Source organism: Euprymna scolopes, chromosome 20 (genome assembly GCF_053919585.1).
Source record: "Euprymna scolopes isolate OS-2025 chromosome 20, ASM5391958v1, whole genome shotgun sequence".
Classification (NCBI taxonomy): Eukaryota; Metazoa; Mollusca; class Cephalopoda; order Sepiida; family Sepiolidae; genus Euprymna; species Euprymna scolopes.
The window spans coordinates 63,930,300-63,946,719 of record NC_136501.1 but is presented as its reverse complement, the minus strand read 5'-3'; the positions used below and the strand labels follow the sequence as shown (position 1 = coordinate 63,946,719).

Below are 16,420 nucleotides of genomic sequence, written 5' to 3'. Positions count from 1 at the left end.
AGTAGGCTGGTTTACTCTGATCGACTTTTCCATAATGTCGGTCAGAGCTTCCCTGGACATTATGACATCATTGTGACATATTTCTAGGCTAGTCCCAGATCCTCAGGCTGATCCAGATATTATGACATCATTGTGATGCACCTCCGAGGTCAGTCCTAGATCCTCCTTGCTCTCTCCAACATCACTATATCTGGAGTGTTCATAACAACTCTCTCTGTTGCTACCATTATTCATAGTGCCAGGAATAGTCCATGTAGTGATACAATATGGTAGATCACCATAAAAATAGGGAGTCTCTTGTAACTTTTGACATCACTTATTATACATTGAACATAGGGAGTCACCTGTCATTATAAATCGGTGAATCAGACTGACTTGTAATTTTTAGTTTCATAATTCGAAGTGAGAAAAATGCAGTGGCAAGACTGTAACTGTTGGAGTTAGCAAGCTGTTAGAAATGATCTCCTTTGGATTGTTTGAAGTGCTGTTAGAAATTATCTACATTGGACTGTAATTTTTCTGACGTGTACTTCCTATCTATTTTATATATAAACAGTGAGTGGACGTGCATCTCTTTATTTCTCAACATGTAGATAAAACTGGTCGCACATTTCTTGTGGGTGTTTGTTACTGAAAAGACTTTCTGACGTGTATTTCATTCTTTCTTTTCCTTTTTATCGTCAACTTTCACAAAGTCTACACAAGGTATCCAATTATCTGATTAACTGACTTTATAATTTCCCAACAGTAACTTCATTAAACTATTAAGTACACGTTAGTACAACTCCCTGTTTTATAGTGATACAGTAGACATAGGAGAGTTCTCCTCAAGGGAAGTAACTCTGAAAAGCAAAACAACTAAATCTACTTTTTATTAACAGACAATGACAGAACACAAAATCTGACAAGATGGATCTAGTTAATAACTTTCTGTTAACTCTCTTTACTCGGCCTGAAATTGAAGATGTAAAGCTAAACAATTGTAAATTAAATACAAAAGAATGTAATAAAAATATAAAAACAATAAAGAAAAACTTTTTGATTTTGACTAGTGAATCTTGAAAATGTGCCTTATTAAATTTGTTCCCGGTATTCATGAATGACAATAATAGGAATGATTAAAAAAAAAATCAATTTGTTTGTTTATATAACTGAAAACAATATCAAACGTGTTATAAAGCATTTCTTCCTTAAAGACTAACATGTGATACATTTTAAAACTATCGTGATTCAGAACATGCCCCAATGTCGTGTCAGCATTTTCTGGCAGTTTACGATAAGCTGCCGAAAAAAGCAGCCAGAAGATGTTGATGCGATTAGCCAATCAGTAATCAACTGTTAGTAGACAACAAGTTTCAATGAAATAGATTCGTTGCAACAAGAAGAGAATTTTGTTTTAAAAGCGAAGATTTACTACAGCACGCTGTATGAAATTAGTAAGTTTCTTAGATGAGTAATCTGTTTCGGTCAGAAAAAAGATTCATAGCAAAAAATAATAAATGCAGATTTCTTTGTAAGATAAATGAAAGAAACACTATTTTTTTAAATGGAAATCGCTTCAGACAAGACTTGATGTAAGGAGCTAAAAAACACTACTTCAAGGTCAAAAACTTGCGATATATGTTAGATCGAATAGATTCTGACCTACAGACAAATTAAAAACATTTGTTAAAAAATAAAATTAATATATTTTTCTGGAAAAAAAAATTATTTCATATAATTAAGCTTATGGCAAGTATAATCTTATTGTTAAAGTTTTGTTCTCAACGTTTTGAATTTATCATGTGACAGTGTTCGTGTCAGCTTTTTTCAACAACTTTTCCTGCTGGTTGTCATAAACTGCCAAAAGATGCGGACGTGACCTTGGGTCAGGTTCTGGATCAGTACTGAAAAAGTTTGTATACCAAAAGAATGAAGCAACATTTTCAAATTAATGTGATGATTTTTAGTCTGGGAACAATCATCATATTTTTGCAGAACGTTGCAGTTGTCTCTTAAAGCTATTAGTTTGGTGCAAAAATAATGCCGTTATTTGACATGAAGTTGAACGTCAAAAAACGACATTAATTTTGCACCAACATAATAGCTCTGATAAAGAATGGCATTATATTTCTGAATTTTTGAGATGAGGATTGGTTATGTGTATTATTTAGATTCTTGGGACTACTGCTCTCATCTCGAGTGTTATTTTTACTAACACTCAACACTCAAGATGAGAACACTAGTCTAAAGAATTCAAATAAAATGAAAGAATTGTTGGAAAGGTGAAAACACTGGCAATTCTTACCGGTTAGAGACTGATCAGTTCCCTTGGGGAAAAGACTTTCTTCGTCTAAGAGTGCCAAAAGACCCATGGGTTTCATAAGGAACATATCCAAGACAGGTCGGTTGTCTTCAAAGTCAACATCTACACCTTCCACACCTTCAGCTTCATACTCTTGCTAAAACGGAAGAAAATAATAATAATAATAATAATAATAATAATAATAATAATAATAATAATAATAATAATAATAATAAGAAGAAGAAGAAGAAGAAGAAGAAGAAGAAGAAGTGATAATGTGAAATTATTGTGGGATATCAATATCCAATGCGATAATATGATTGAAGCAAGGAGGCCAGATTTAGTCTTGTTGGAAAAAAGGAACACAAGGCAATAATCATAGATATAGCAGTGCCAGCTAATGTGAATGTGGAGTTAAAAGAAAAGGAGGATGTCGAAAAGTACCAAGACTTGAAAAAAAAAAGAGATAAAAAGATTGTGTAAGTTGAAAAAGGTACAAGTTGTACCTATTGTGATGGAGCCCTGGAGAGTGTAAGAAAAGGATTTAAGTGGATTGAAAGAATTGGGATCCATTGCAAAGTTGGAGTACTTCAAAAGACTGCCTTGTTGGGGACTGCCAGAATCGTGTGAAAAGTGCTAGAAGACTGAGAAAAGGAGATGCTAATAGCCAATGGTCATTAGTTATGATCTGCCTATCAGAATAAAATCGGCAATAACAGCCAGACACAAAATGTGAATAATGATAATAATAATAATAATGAAAACCCTTGAATGTGGAAACCAACACACATAAGCTACAGGCACAAGCTAGACACAAGGAAACTGCTAAAACCCAAAGAAACATCACATGGAATCATGAAAACTGAAACTGTATAATTGTAACTTAACTTCTGTGTACCGGTGCCCCCCTCTTTTTTGTGTATGTATGTCACCATAACGTGACGCCACAGTAAATAAGTGAGGAGGGTTAAGGAGGATGGAATGACTGAGGAGTGAAAGCACTAGTCAGACCTCCACTGGATGAGTGTAAAAAGGACTGGAACCTTGGGGAGGCTTATTGCCACCCAAATTCCAGTGAAGACCCAATGACTGCTGTCAACGAGAAATCATTGGTAAGCAGCTGTTGTGATAATACAAATTGAACTGCAAAGAAAAATAAAATTGAAAAAGGTGGAAATTACTAGAAATCTGAGTGGACTTGCTATCACTCAGACTCCAGAGAACACCACAAGTTATTCTCAAAGAGAAATCTTTGATGATAGTTTGTGTGACTACTAGTGAGTGAGTAAAAAAATAAAAAAATAAAAAAAAAATAATAATAATAATATCAGTTTGTTACAAGTTATTCAGTTAAAACTTCCAAATCAAATTTAGATTCAAATCTTTCATGAGATTAAACTTTTTTTTTTAGAGACCTGTTATCTATTACTTAATAGAGATTCGGTATTTGTCTAAGTGAGGGCGATTCTCTAGTCGTCTGGTCCGCAGCTGTAGTCTGGTCTCTTTTTGGAGTATTGTTAGGGGTTCAATATGGCTGAGGAAGATTTTGGAATTCAGTCATTGAACTGTTGGTTTACGTCCATGAAGGAAATGGTGTTCAACCTTCGTGATCTCTACTCAACTAGCAACTTTCTATCTCACATCTGAAGTGTATATGCAAGTGAGAAGATATTGTTCAGATTAAAGGCTTCATTGTAGGCAGTGGTCAAACAGAGGTGTTGTTCAAACAGAGGTGTTGTTCAAACAAACAGAGGTGTTGTTCAAACAGAGGTGTTGTTCAAACAGAGTTGTTGTTCAAACAGAGGTGTTGTTCAATGCTGAGTCTAGGTTTTTGGCATGTGTTGATCTGTCTTAAACAGGACAAGCATGATGATGATGATGATGATGATGATGATGATGATGATGATGATGATTTTTGCATGGTTGCATTGAATGCCATGTATGCTTTATGGATGTCAAAAGGAAGACATGATTTTTCAATGAAAGCCTCTCTGATCATGAGGCAGATCAAGTGTTCCAAAGTTTGTCTGGCGTAAAGATGTAACAATAATCATAATTATATCAAAGATCAATGCATCCAGTTACCATTTTATGTCGAAATGATACAATTAAATAGTTTTAAGTCATAGCCAAGTCATACCAGTTGCGGTAGCTCGTCTAATTCACCCAGGAGAAGGTCGAGGAAAAACATGAACCAATAAGGATGAACTTAAGAAAAAGAACAATAAATAAAGACCTGATCAGATGTAGGTTAATTTTTAAGTCAATTACTAAAAGCTGTCCACCACAAGTCAGCATACAAACCGGACGTTAAACCAAATATGATGATGATTATGCATGAATGCAGACCCTAGAATAATGTTGTACTTCTTCCGATCGATAGAGACGGATGATAACTCAGACTTAAAAAACTATAATGCTAAAAATGACAAATTCTAAAATGAAAAGCCATTCAATTCTGACTTACCAGTTCCCACGCGAAGATGTGCTGATTAAAGTAATATTGGATCTGCTCATTGGCAATATTAATACAAAGCTGCTCAAATGAGTTTTCCGGGAAATTTTCGAAACCAAAAATATCCAGAATTCCAATACAGAAGGTGGTCTCACTAAAAAAAAAAAAAAAAATAATTATAAAAATTACAAAAAAACAAACAAACAAAAAATAAAACAAAAAGATAAACAAATATTCATAATTGTCAGAATAGTATAATTTTTTTTTAACATAGTCAATTATCACTGAAACGTAACAGACTACTATAAATTAGGGGCCATACCTACAGTGACACTCTAAGTATGGAGTTGAACAGCAAGATGTCTGTTCATATTACATTTAAATTTCTGCATGTTAGTACAGTTGGGGAAGGAGGAAACAGGGAGGAAATTCCAAATTCGGACAGTTCGAAGGAGGAAACTACTAGCGTAAAAAGGTTTCCAGCATCTATTGATTTCTACACACTCCCTCACCATTCCTCTCCTGAATTGACACTGCTTGATTCCGGTGGCAATGAAAAATCCAGGATGACTGGAAACAATGCCAAATTAAGTGCATAGCACATAGAGCACTTGTTAATCCCAAATTGTCACACATTTTAGTATTAACCAGGTGTTTATATATTGTTTATAACATAAGAACTGATACAAACTGCTTGATTTCCTCTTCGTCTAATTCAAACCTGCTATATTAAAGAAATATGGGACCAAAATGACCCTAAAAGCAAGTAATTGGAGAAAGTGGACTTTGGGGTTACTTTTGGCAGCATCGCAACTCTCTTCCCTTATTCTGTCCTTTAGTTCTCACATTCCATGAGCGATGTTTCTGACAAAGAATGTAATGTTCTGACCCTTTGGCTGTGATCATAGCATAATATCTGTGTTAACTGTGGGAGGTAGAGCCAAGGATCAAAACATTATTATTATTATTATTATCATTATTATTATTAATTGATTCGAGCGACGGCGATTATTAGCCTACTGGCCAAGATCCAAGTGTAGTATTTTCTCATTTAGTTCTAGAGTGAAACAATTACATTGGGAAAATATGAATGGCAGCTGAAATAATTAAACAACTACAAAAAAATGTGACTTTTGGAAAATACAGGAAAACATAATTTTTGATTTGGATAAACAAATAATCAGATTTATGTTACGTCAGCGGTTGGGGTCTTAGACACGTGATGAGATGTAGATTTGGGGAGATTCTAGTCAATCGTTAGCTGAACATCAAAGAGAACGGACGACTCAAGGAGTTGGTCTCTCCATGACACAGGGAGTGGCGTTTTCTCAGACAGCCAAGATGTGAAGATGCTGTAATCTCTGAAGATGCCGGCCGGAATCATGGAAAGAAATGTTCGTAAAGTTCCAGGAATGTGTTGTGTTTATTTACACATGTTAAGAAAAACTGTTTCGATACGTCCACGGCAATCGTTTCCTGTTAGAACTTTTGCATAAATGTTAAAATATACACACTAGACGATCAACTAAATGATACGATGTATATACATACACGCATTTACACGTACATGAATATACAGATAAAATATAACCCCCGCTATTCAACATGTACGTCGTTGTGGAACATATTCATATACACACACAACGTAACAAGAATTGCTGCTTTTTTTTTTTTTTTTTTAATTTTTTTTAGGTCAGAATCTATCCAGCTAACATTTATTGTTAGCTATTTTTTTTTTTATCTTGAAGTAGTATTTTTTTCTTTTTTTAGCTTCTTATATGCAGTGGCTTCATATTTTGTCCAAAGCGATTTCTATTTAAAAAAAAAAAATAGCATAAAATAAAATAAAGAATAACATAAGAGTTGATGCAAACTGCTTGATTTTCTCTGTGTCTTTTTCAACCCTGTCACACTAAAGAAATCTAGAAGTAAACTAAGGAGACTAGAAAGTACTTTCGACAATCTTGTAACCCTCTCTTCCCTGATTTTGTTATTTAGTCCATACATACCATGAGCAGCATTTCTGACAAAGGGGAGAAAATTGATGTTTTCTAAATCGGAATCTATCCATCTAACACTTATCGTTGGCTAGTTTTTGGCATTGAAGTAGTAGTTTTTATCTCTTTACATCAAGTGGCTTTGGACAAAAAGCGATTTCCATTAAAAAAAAAAAAAAAAAAAAAAAAAAAAAAAAGACATGCCCCTAAAATACTTACACTTCTCGTTTAGGTTTCAACTGGATATTAATCTTATTGACAATCCAGCTGAACAATCGACCATAGAGTGCCTTGGCCATCGCATCACGGGCATCCAATGCTTCGTTTCGTGTATTACAACGAATGATCACTTCACCACGGGCAAGGATTCCGGTGGTTGTCATTGCGTCGTTCAATTCTTTGGTATCAACACCCAGGAGGGAAGCCACTAAAACAAAACAAAATAAAATAAAATAAGACACACAGAAATATATATAAACCTTTCTTAAAATACTAGCATAGTAATTATTCGTAGCAGTCCGGGATATGTATTTGACAATTAATCTGACAGTGATTTTGTCGCTGTTTCTGTTCAGTCGTAGAAGGTCTACCTTCCCCAGCCTTTACCTTCTCTCTGCAAAGAGAGTTTATTGCTACTCGACTGAAGTGCCTCTACCGAGGAATGCCAACAGGGTTGCTCAGCGATTTTTTGTAGAGCAGAGTGTGCGTATCCTAGTGCGCTGGTTTTTCAAAGCCACACGTGACCTTATGTCTAACATTGTGGAGAGGAAGTAAATAAAATACAATAAATGTATCAAATACTAGTACACAACCCATTAAAAATTGAGATATTCGCATATGTTGACTAGTATTAAAAAGTATATGCATCAAATACTAGTTAATAACCCATTAAAAGATGAGATATTCACATATGTTTATAAGCATTATAAAGTATATGCATTAAATATGATTTAATAAGCCATAAAAAAATGAGATATTTGCGTATGTTTAATAGCATAATAAAGTATATGCATCAAATACAAGGTAATAACCAATTAAAAGATAAAAAATATATGTAATGTGCGTACTTGTAACGAAACGAAAATATCATATATCAGAAAAACTATGCAAATTTACCAAGTAGTTTTATTTTTATCTAAAAAAATCATTTTTAAACGTTTAATAGGAATTCGTAAGCATTGCAACACGAATTTTACAAGTTTTGAATTATTGCTGACTTATCGTACTTGTTTTGTTTTTTTAAGATTTTTTTTTTCAAAATGGTGATACTCATAAAATTTAATTTTCTTATTTAAAAATAAAACTATTTGATCAATTTACGTGATTTTTTGGAATGTGAGCGTTTCATTTCATCACGGATACGTATATTATACAGACTTTTTTTTTTTTAATTTGGGGGAAATTCTGAACAAAAACTGAACTTACCGTTATTAACAATCGTGTCATCGACCACTGTGCATGAATCACTGCCGTGTTTTGTCTCCTGGGCAGTGAAATCTATGTTTCCAATATGCAGGATACTCGCAAGAACACAGTAAACTTGGTCCACTTCCTGTTAAAAAACAAAACAAAAAACAAATTGAGAAGCTTTTAAATCAGGAACAGGAACACGAACACACACACACACACACACACACACACACACACACACACACACACACACACACACACACACACACACACACACACATATATCAGATGGTTGTAGGTTCAAACCCTGGCTAGGGATGGGTGCTAGTCTAGCCGCACTGATTAGCTGTGATACAGCGAAACAATATTGTATGTGGATAACTATATTTTATCTCCCCTTCCTTGCATTTTGTAAAATGATTTTGCCTGCTGCTTAATTAGCGTTAATGCGAAGCTCTGTTTGTTTGTTTGTAAATAAAGAAGCAGGTCAAGCGCTGCAAAAGCGGTGGGCGAGTGTATAAATAGTCATTTGATGAGGTCGTTTACGAGCTCTGATCCCATGGGCCAGAGGTTAGAACTGCCGACTATCAGACGGTTGTAGATTCAATCTCTGGCTAGGAATGGGTGCTAGTTTAGCAGCACTGATGAGCTTTGATACAGCGAAACAGTACTGTATATGGATGACTATATATATATATATATATATATATATATATATATATATATATGGTCTGAGGTTCGAATCCTAGAAACAGTCAAGCTAAATTGGTGAGAGGTAGGACTTCGATACACGCACGTTTGTAGATTGTAGAGTAGTTTTCAAGTGGTTTCATGCCTTGTACCGAGCGATTATGATGCAAAAAAAAAAAAAAAAAAAAGAAAAAAGAAAAAGAAAAAAATGTAAGCAAACTTACTTCGGGTGTGAATCCAATGATTTCAAAACACTGTTTAATCGTTTGAAACTTGGCAGCAGCAGCCGCCGTGCTTGCGGCATTAGGCGCATACTGACTGATGTATCTAAAATAAAAACAAACATTACATATAGGATTATATGGACAGTAACCAATAGATATACGCATACAAATTATACACTTATAGGTATATAAATAAATATAATGAAACAATGTATATCCCACCTATAAAACATTCATAACAAATACTCGTCTGGCTACAACCATTGCAATAAATTCCCTTTTTCCCTCTGTGTACCCATAGCAAAGTAAAATTTCAATGGACAGAGTTTCTTTCCTAGAACTCTTAGAAAACCGTCTGTGGAACACTGTGTTCCCGATTGATTCTAACATTACCGTTTTCGAGTCCAATGTAAAAAAATTCCTGTTTAGTCATCCTCTTAAATAATCAATTTCACCATTGTTATAAATCTTCTCCTTGTCTTGTGAGAACAACACTTAAGAGTAATCAGAATAATAAAAATGTATTTACATGTTTCTTTTATTGAAAAAAAACAAACAAAATAAATAAAAAACAAAACAAAAAAAAACACATTAGAAATTATGTTTTTAAATAAAAGAATTTCATTTTGAACTAAATACTGATTACTCTTTTGTGGGTATGTTTTGCTAAGTTATAAAAAGTTTTAACAAAATTATGGCAATTATTACTGTTAGTAGCATTTAAAGGAAATATTTTTTGCGGATTATCAAACAAAGTTCACTTAATTTTAAAAATTCACACACACACATATAGTCTTGGAAGATTTTTAACTTTTAAAACTATATATAAAAAAACACTTATTTCATTTTTATATTTTTTATCATTCATTACAAAACTATTTAGTCAGTAAGTCATTTAATTACCTGCAATCGCTGCATCAGCTTACATTCTTGAATTCTGAATAATCCTAATGTTATTTCAGGGATCACCAGTTAACATGAAACTGTGTTTCGGTGATTTAAAAACAAAACCGTATATTAAATCATGTATCCCCAGCAGTGTTGATCAACACTACCTCCCTGAATCAAAAGAACAAAAAATGTTCTGAATATTTGATCTAGTTTCCTGCTCCAGATTAATTTGGTTAACCTATCCATGCTATCAAAAAAAAAAAAAAAAAAAAAAAAAGAAGTCTTCCTTAACTGTGATACTGATACTCGTCCTTTGTCTCCAAATTTAAAATGGATATATTTTTTTAATTTACCAGTCTGTTGTATTTATACAATTCGGATTAATTCATTATACTACTAATCATCCCCTACTATTATTATAAAGAGATATCCGGCTCAATGTTAAACACTTTGTAAACTATTATGTCAATCATTAGTTGATCGCTAACAAACCTTTGTTGTGGGTGGTGATTGTCTTTACTTAACGTTTCCATGTTATGGTTTAGACATATCCGTGATTTCTCGATTACGAAATGTGTTTCTTGTTAAATTATAGAAAGGTTGAACAGAATTAAAAATAATGCCGAGATAAATAGAAACAACCAGGCTTTCTCTTCATTCAAACGGAAATGAGAATAATATATATAAAGAATAAATAAATAAAGGGGTCATATATTTTATTAAAAGCTGTCGATGAAAATATCTTAAACAAAAAGTAAATACTTGAAAAAAAAAAACAAACTTCAAAATGGAGATATCTTTTTAAATTTGATATATCCATACAACTACTCTGGTTATAGCAGTAAAAAGATTATTTGTAATTATTGAAAAAAAAATTAATGTAAAAAAAAAATCTGATGTAATCGTGTGATAACAAAAAATACAGGGAAATCTATGTGTGTATGAAGGCCAAACAAATGTTTAGGAAAGTTTGCAAATATAAGCAGTATGACTCTTACAGAAGAGACTTCCTAATAGATTACCTCCCCTTTATTAGCACATTTTTAATACATCACACACACACACACACACACACACACACACACACACACACACACACACACACACACACACCTATCTACTAGTATATAAAGTCACTTTATGTGTGTGTGTGTGTTCCTTCCTCATAGGTTCTGAAACGGCTCAGCCTATCTTTCGCAAATTTTACACAAAGCTAATTTATATGTCTGGCAGTGTTTTTAGATATGTTTTGTACAGAAATTTATTCGATAAGTATCGAAGATCAAAATAATCCAATCTTAAAAATAGCTTTTCTCTTTTATAGATAAAAAAAAAGAATAATTTTTACATGGGAATATTTTACGTTACACTGGCCAAGAGAGATAAGAAAATCTCAGCAAATCATTTTTTCTTAAAAAAAAAAAAGATTTATTATAATCTGGAGGTATAGCTTAGTGATAGAGCATTCGACTACTAATTGAATGATCCCTTGCTCAAGCCCAGGTGTACCTCACCATTTTATTTATTTCTTTAATTATTAATAAGTTCAATTCACAATAAAAGAGGTACCATTTAAAATCGCCGCAAATCATTTCTTTGTTTGCTTATTTTAAAACTAAACATTAATCAGAAGTGACTTTTCCAGAGCATTCATCGTCAAGCCCAAATATCAGCTGATGTGATATTGTAAACAAACAAAGACGGAATTTGATGAACGACATTATCATTATTATTTTTTTTAATTGTTATTTGCGAATTAGTCCACTGGACAAATTATTCCTCACAATATATAATAATCAATAGAGGATTGATTCTATAATAATACATACAGAATCTGCATACATTAAAATATCATGTTTAAGCGTATTATATGACCAGGCAACGCCAGGCTGCCAGCTAGTATATATATATATATATATATATATATATATATATATATATATATGAAATAAAATGGAGGTGGAAGGACCTGGATACTCAACGTTTCGCCCGATTTATGCGGGCTTCTTCAAGAGGGATGGTCATTGACAAGAGAGTCGGAGGATTGGGGCTATATATAATGATGGGGGAGAGCAGCGTGTTTTCCTTATGTAAATTAGATGTCATATATACATGTATATACATTTTATGAGAGAAGAACTAATTAGAGTAAACTAGTGTAGTGGATTACGTCTAAAAGATAAAATATCGTAGAGATTAAAAATTGTGTTTGGAAATATAGCGGTGATAAATTAAATAAATAAAATGACACGAGATTACGAAAGAATTTTTTTTTTTTTTTTTTTTTTTTAAATTAGAAATAATTGAATTGGGATAAAATAGCGCAGTAACTTAAAAGATGGTATTTACTCTAATTAGTTCTTCTCTCATAAAATGTATATACATGTATATATGACATCTAATTTACATAAGGAAAACACGCTGCTCTCCCCCATCATTATATATAGCCCCAATCCTCCGACTCTCTTGTCAATGACCATCCCTCTTGAAGAAGCCCGCATAAATCGGGCGAAACGTTGAGTATCCAGGTCCTTCCACCTCCATTTTATTTCATATCGTCGGATTTAATCCAGTTCAACAATCATATATATATATATATATACACACACACACACACACATATTTTTGGTTTACAGACATGAAACTTAATATATAGAGTATTTGAACCCATGCAAAACTTTATATTTGAGGAAGATCGGTGCAAAAGTGTGAAAATTTAAAAAATGGAATTTTCCAGATGAGGGTCAAATGACGGCATTATGAATATGCATGCATAACGTAATAGCTATTGGTTCATGTTTAAATTTTTATCCTTGCAGCAGACATGTCTTCATAGGTCAGGCATTAACGTCAAAGGAAAAAGTAAATTGTAAGCTAAACGTTTTGGTTTTGATTCTCTGTGGTGACCCACAAACCATTTTTTTTTCTGAACTTTTTAAATTATTACGATATATTGGGTCCAATATAATATAATAATAATAAATACACAATCTGCATTAATCAAAATATCATATTTAAGCATATTTTACGACTGAGCAATGCCGGGCAGCCTGCTAGTATATATATAAAAGGAATGACGGTGGAGAGTTGTATGTGTTGGCTTTGATTTTAGCTGATGACACCCAAGTCATATATATAGTTTTAGTTTTGATCTCACTACTATATATTAGGTTCAATATGATAATCGATAGAGAATTGTCTCCATAGTAAATAAATATGTTATCTGCATTAATCAAAATATCATATTTAAGCATATCTTATGACCAGGCAACGCCGTGCGACCTGCTAGTATTATGCTGATTCCCTTTAAATTCATCAACCACATATCCAATTAAAACACCCTTTAGATACATTTGAGATTTGTAAAAGCTGCTGCCTTAGTAATGTGTACTCTTCCTGTTTCTTTTTTATCAACCAATTTTTCAGGGTGGAACGATAAAATTGTTGCCCTAGAGCCTTCTATCATGTCTGAAAGTGACACAAATTTCAACGAGTGAGGTCGGAGATGTGCCGCTGTACAACTCATGCTCTCTACCAATCTAAATTATGACAACAGGATTATTGCCAACATCCTTAAAATCCATCGCTGGATTGCCACAAATAACAGGGGCATGGCTAGGGTGATGAAAACAAAGTTATGGTTTTTTTGGTGTGCCTTCAAGCGAGGGTCACATCATGCCACCTCACATCTTTAAGGTCGGCTTGAAAGTCAACACCAAAGTGTACCTGGATGTGCTGAAGAGTGTGGTGATTCCTTGGTGCAATCAAGTGGACGCTGGCAGACCCTAGGTGTGGCAGCAGTACTTGGTGCAAGCTCACAAGTCCAAAGAAACCCAGGCTTGGCTTCAGAAGAAATGCTATGACTTTATACCCTTCTCTCACTGGCACCCCTCCTCCCTCAACCTGAACCCGCTGGATTACTTCGTTATGCCATACGTTGAGAATATTACCAACTTGATCTCCCACAACACTAAAGCCAGCCTGATCGCCGCCATCTGCCAAGTAATTGCTGAGCTCCCACCGGCACTTGTTGAAAAGGCATGCTTCCAGTTCTGGATCCATATCGAGGCGGTGATTGAGGCTGAAGGCAGCTACATTGAATAGATGTCAGCTCTACTACATAATCAAGTTACCTGAATTGAGCTTTTTTTTCAATAAAAGTTTTAAAATAAAGCTGTAGTGTTGTTTTCTTTAGGGCGACAAATTTATCGTTCCACCCTGTATGTTTCTATTCGCGTATGAACAAACTTGCAAAACAGCATACGTTATTTGCAGGCGACGTTTTCTTGGTTGGGAAGGATTTACGCAGAAGACATAAAAAGAAAAAACGTGCAGCAACGAAGTTAGGAATACAATTTGTAGACTTCAATGTTTTTGCGACAATTGTGGCACCTTGATTGCTCCGTGTGTGACAAACACAAGCACTAGTCATTTGAATCTATTTGCCATTTCTGCAATTCAGAGATAGACTAATAAAGTATAAGTATTAGTAATTCTTTATGTTTTATACATTCAGTTTTTCTGTTTATCTATAGAATATTTCTCTTAGTCTGTTTGTCTGTCTGTCCGTCTCCCTGTTCAATTTTTTCTTGGAAACTACTAGGCCGACTTAACTGAAATTTTGCATATTTGCATTTGTTATGATAAGGTGCAGCGAACTGTATCCTTGCGATGCATAGTTAGGGATTAATAGGGCTTAGTCACCACTACATCACGTTTACTCTAAAAGCTTGTCATAAAGCACCTATTCGAAATCAATAGGTCATAACTTTTGCTCGTTTTTAACGAGTTAAAATAGCTGGTTATATTTATATCGGTCATGACTGATCTGTGAATGTTATGCAAATTTCCTTACCTAAAGCTTCTTGTTGACTTCAGAAAATAATCATCAGTTGGCAGGGAAGTCAAACCAGCCAGAATGTAGTAAAAGATATGAAAACTTTGTTCTCCACTGAAAAAGATGAAGAGAAAATAAAACGATGGATCAAAATTTAAAAAAAATAAAAAGCAAAAGTAAAGAAAGAAAAACATGAGAATAAAAAAATAAGGAAAAAATGATAATTAATATTAATTATTAATAAAAATAATAATTAATATTAATAATTAGCATAATAAAAACAAATGTTTGTTTTAGCGCTTGTATTGAAATAATGCTCTTCTTTTGGAGTCAGGGTGGCAGTAAATTAAACGATAGAATTGGTTCTATGGAAAACCTTTCCTAACTTGAAAAAAAAGAAGCTTCACATGCAAGTACGGCTTGAAAACAACATGAACTTTCTGTGTTTTCATGACATAATGACAAATAATGAAGCAGCCAATAGATATTTGTGAAATGAGTCAATTTGATCATCGCATTGAGCAACATGCTGACAGGTGCTCCCAAAAACAAGACAAAACCGAGAAATATGAATGTTTTTCAAACATTAAACGTTTATTTACTCAAAAGAAATAGAAAATGAATAAGCTGCTAATAATAAAACAAAACAAAAATATTTTCTCGATAATCAAGGGTATTTTTGTTTGAAGTGAGCTCAGACAGATACCTCGGCCTGAAACCGGGTGATTCAGGTCACTTTATCATTATCATCCCATTTTGGTATTTAACATGCTGCGATTGTCCTGGAATTCGCAGTGGACAATTCCAGAAAATGCCCCAGACCTACTTTCCACGCATTTTTTTAAATGATTGATATCAGGCATGCTTACAACCAAATCACTTCTTATGCATTCAAGACAGGTCTTCCTTGGCCTACCACATTGCCTGACGTATTCAGGCATGTTATTTATGGAGGTCATGTGACACGCTGTGCATGACCAAAGCACCTGATGCACAAAGAACATTCAAAATCCCACCAATACTACGTTTCTGATGACACAGTTTGCTGCCGTAAAGTGCTACACCTTAACAAAACTTTTCAAGTGAAGAAACAGCAACTTCCTGTATTGACTTGAACTATGAAACCTTAACTAATCAGAATACTCCATACGTAACATAACCCTTTATAATCAAGCAACTTCCGTGCATAAGGATTCATATATTTAGCAGCTCATTCTAACTTTTCCTATGGTTCTGTTCTTTTTCTAACGTGGAAGTAATTAAGACAACGTTTGTGATATTTCTGAGCGATTTTGCTCTTGATACTCCCACTATTCTTATTTTTTGCAGGCGTCCTGCATGACTGTTCCGCAAACCTCTGCAACCGACTTTTATTACATCATACTGGATATTTCATGTCCATCTATCCATAGCCTTGGGCCCCTGGACGGGCATAGGCCATCTACAACTTTTTAGATGCTTTTGTAGCGAGGAGTTCTTTTTTTGGGGTGAGGATACTGGCCCCATGCCCAACCTTTCCAGAAGGTACATACAGTGCCTAGTCTTTCCAAATGATCACCCATCTGGTACTGGCCAGGCTCAACGTTGCTTAACTTCGATGATCTTGTGAGAACTGGTGTGTCAACATACGGA

The 16,420-nt window shown here is 34.0% G+C and overlaps 1 protein-coding gene across 1 annotated transcript in view; it reads right to left on the bottom strand.

Annotated features, from left to right (window-relative positions):
* Positions 1–16,420, bottom strand: part of LOC145241445 (uncharacterized) — a 571,697-nt gene that overhangs the window by 126,007 nt on the left and 429,270 nt on the right. The window contains exons 16-21 of the mRNA XM_080104406.1: positions 14,807–14,902; positions 9,061–9,163; positions 8,162–8,288; positions 6,956–7,163; positions 4,752–4,893; positions 2,288–2,441 (exon numbers count right to left, since the gene is read on the bottom strand). Coding sequence (XP_079960532.1) covers positions 2,288–2,441; positions 4,752–4,893; positions 6,956–7,163; positions 8,162–8,288; positions 9,061–9,163; positions 14,807–14,902 — 830 coding nt within the window. The remainder of the gene's footprint in view (positions 1–2,287; positions 2,442–4,751; positions 4,894–6,955; positions 7,164–8,161; positions 8,289–9,060; positions 9,164–14,806; positions 14,903–16,420) is intronic.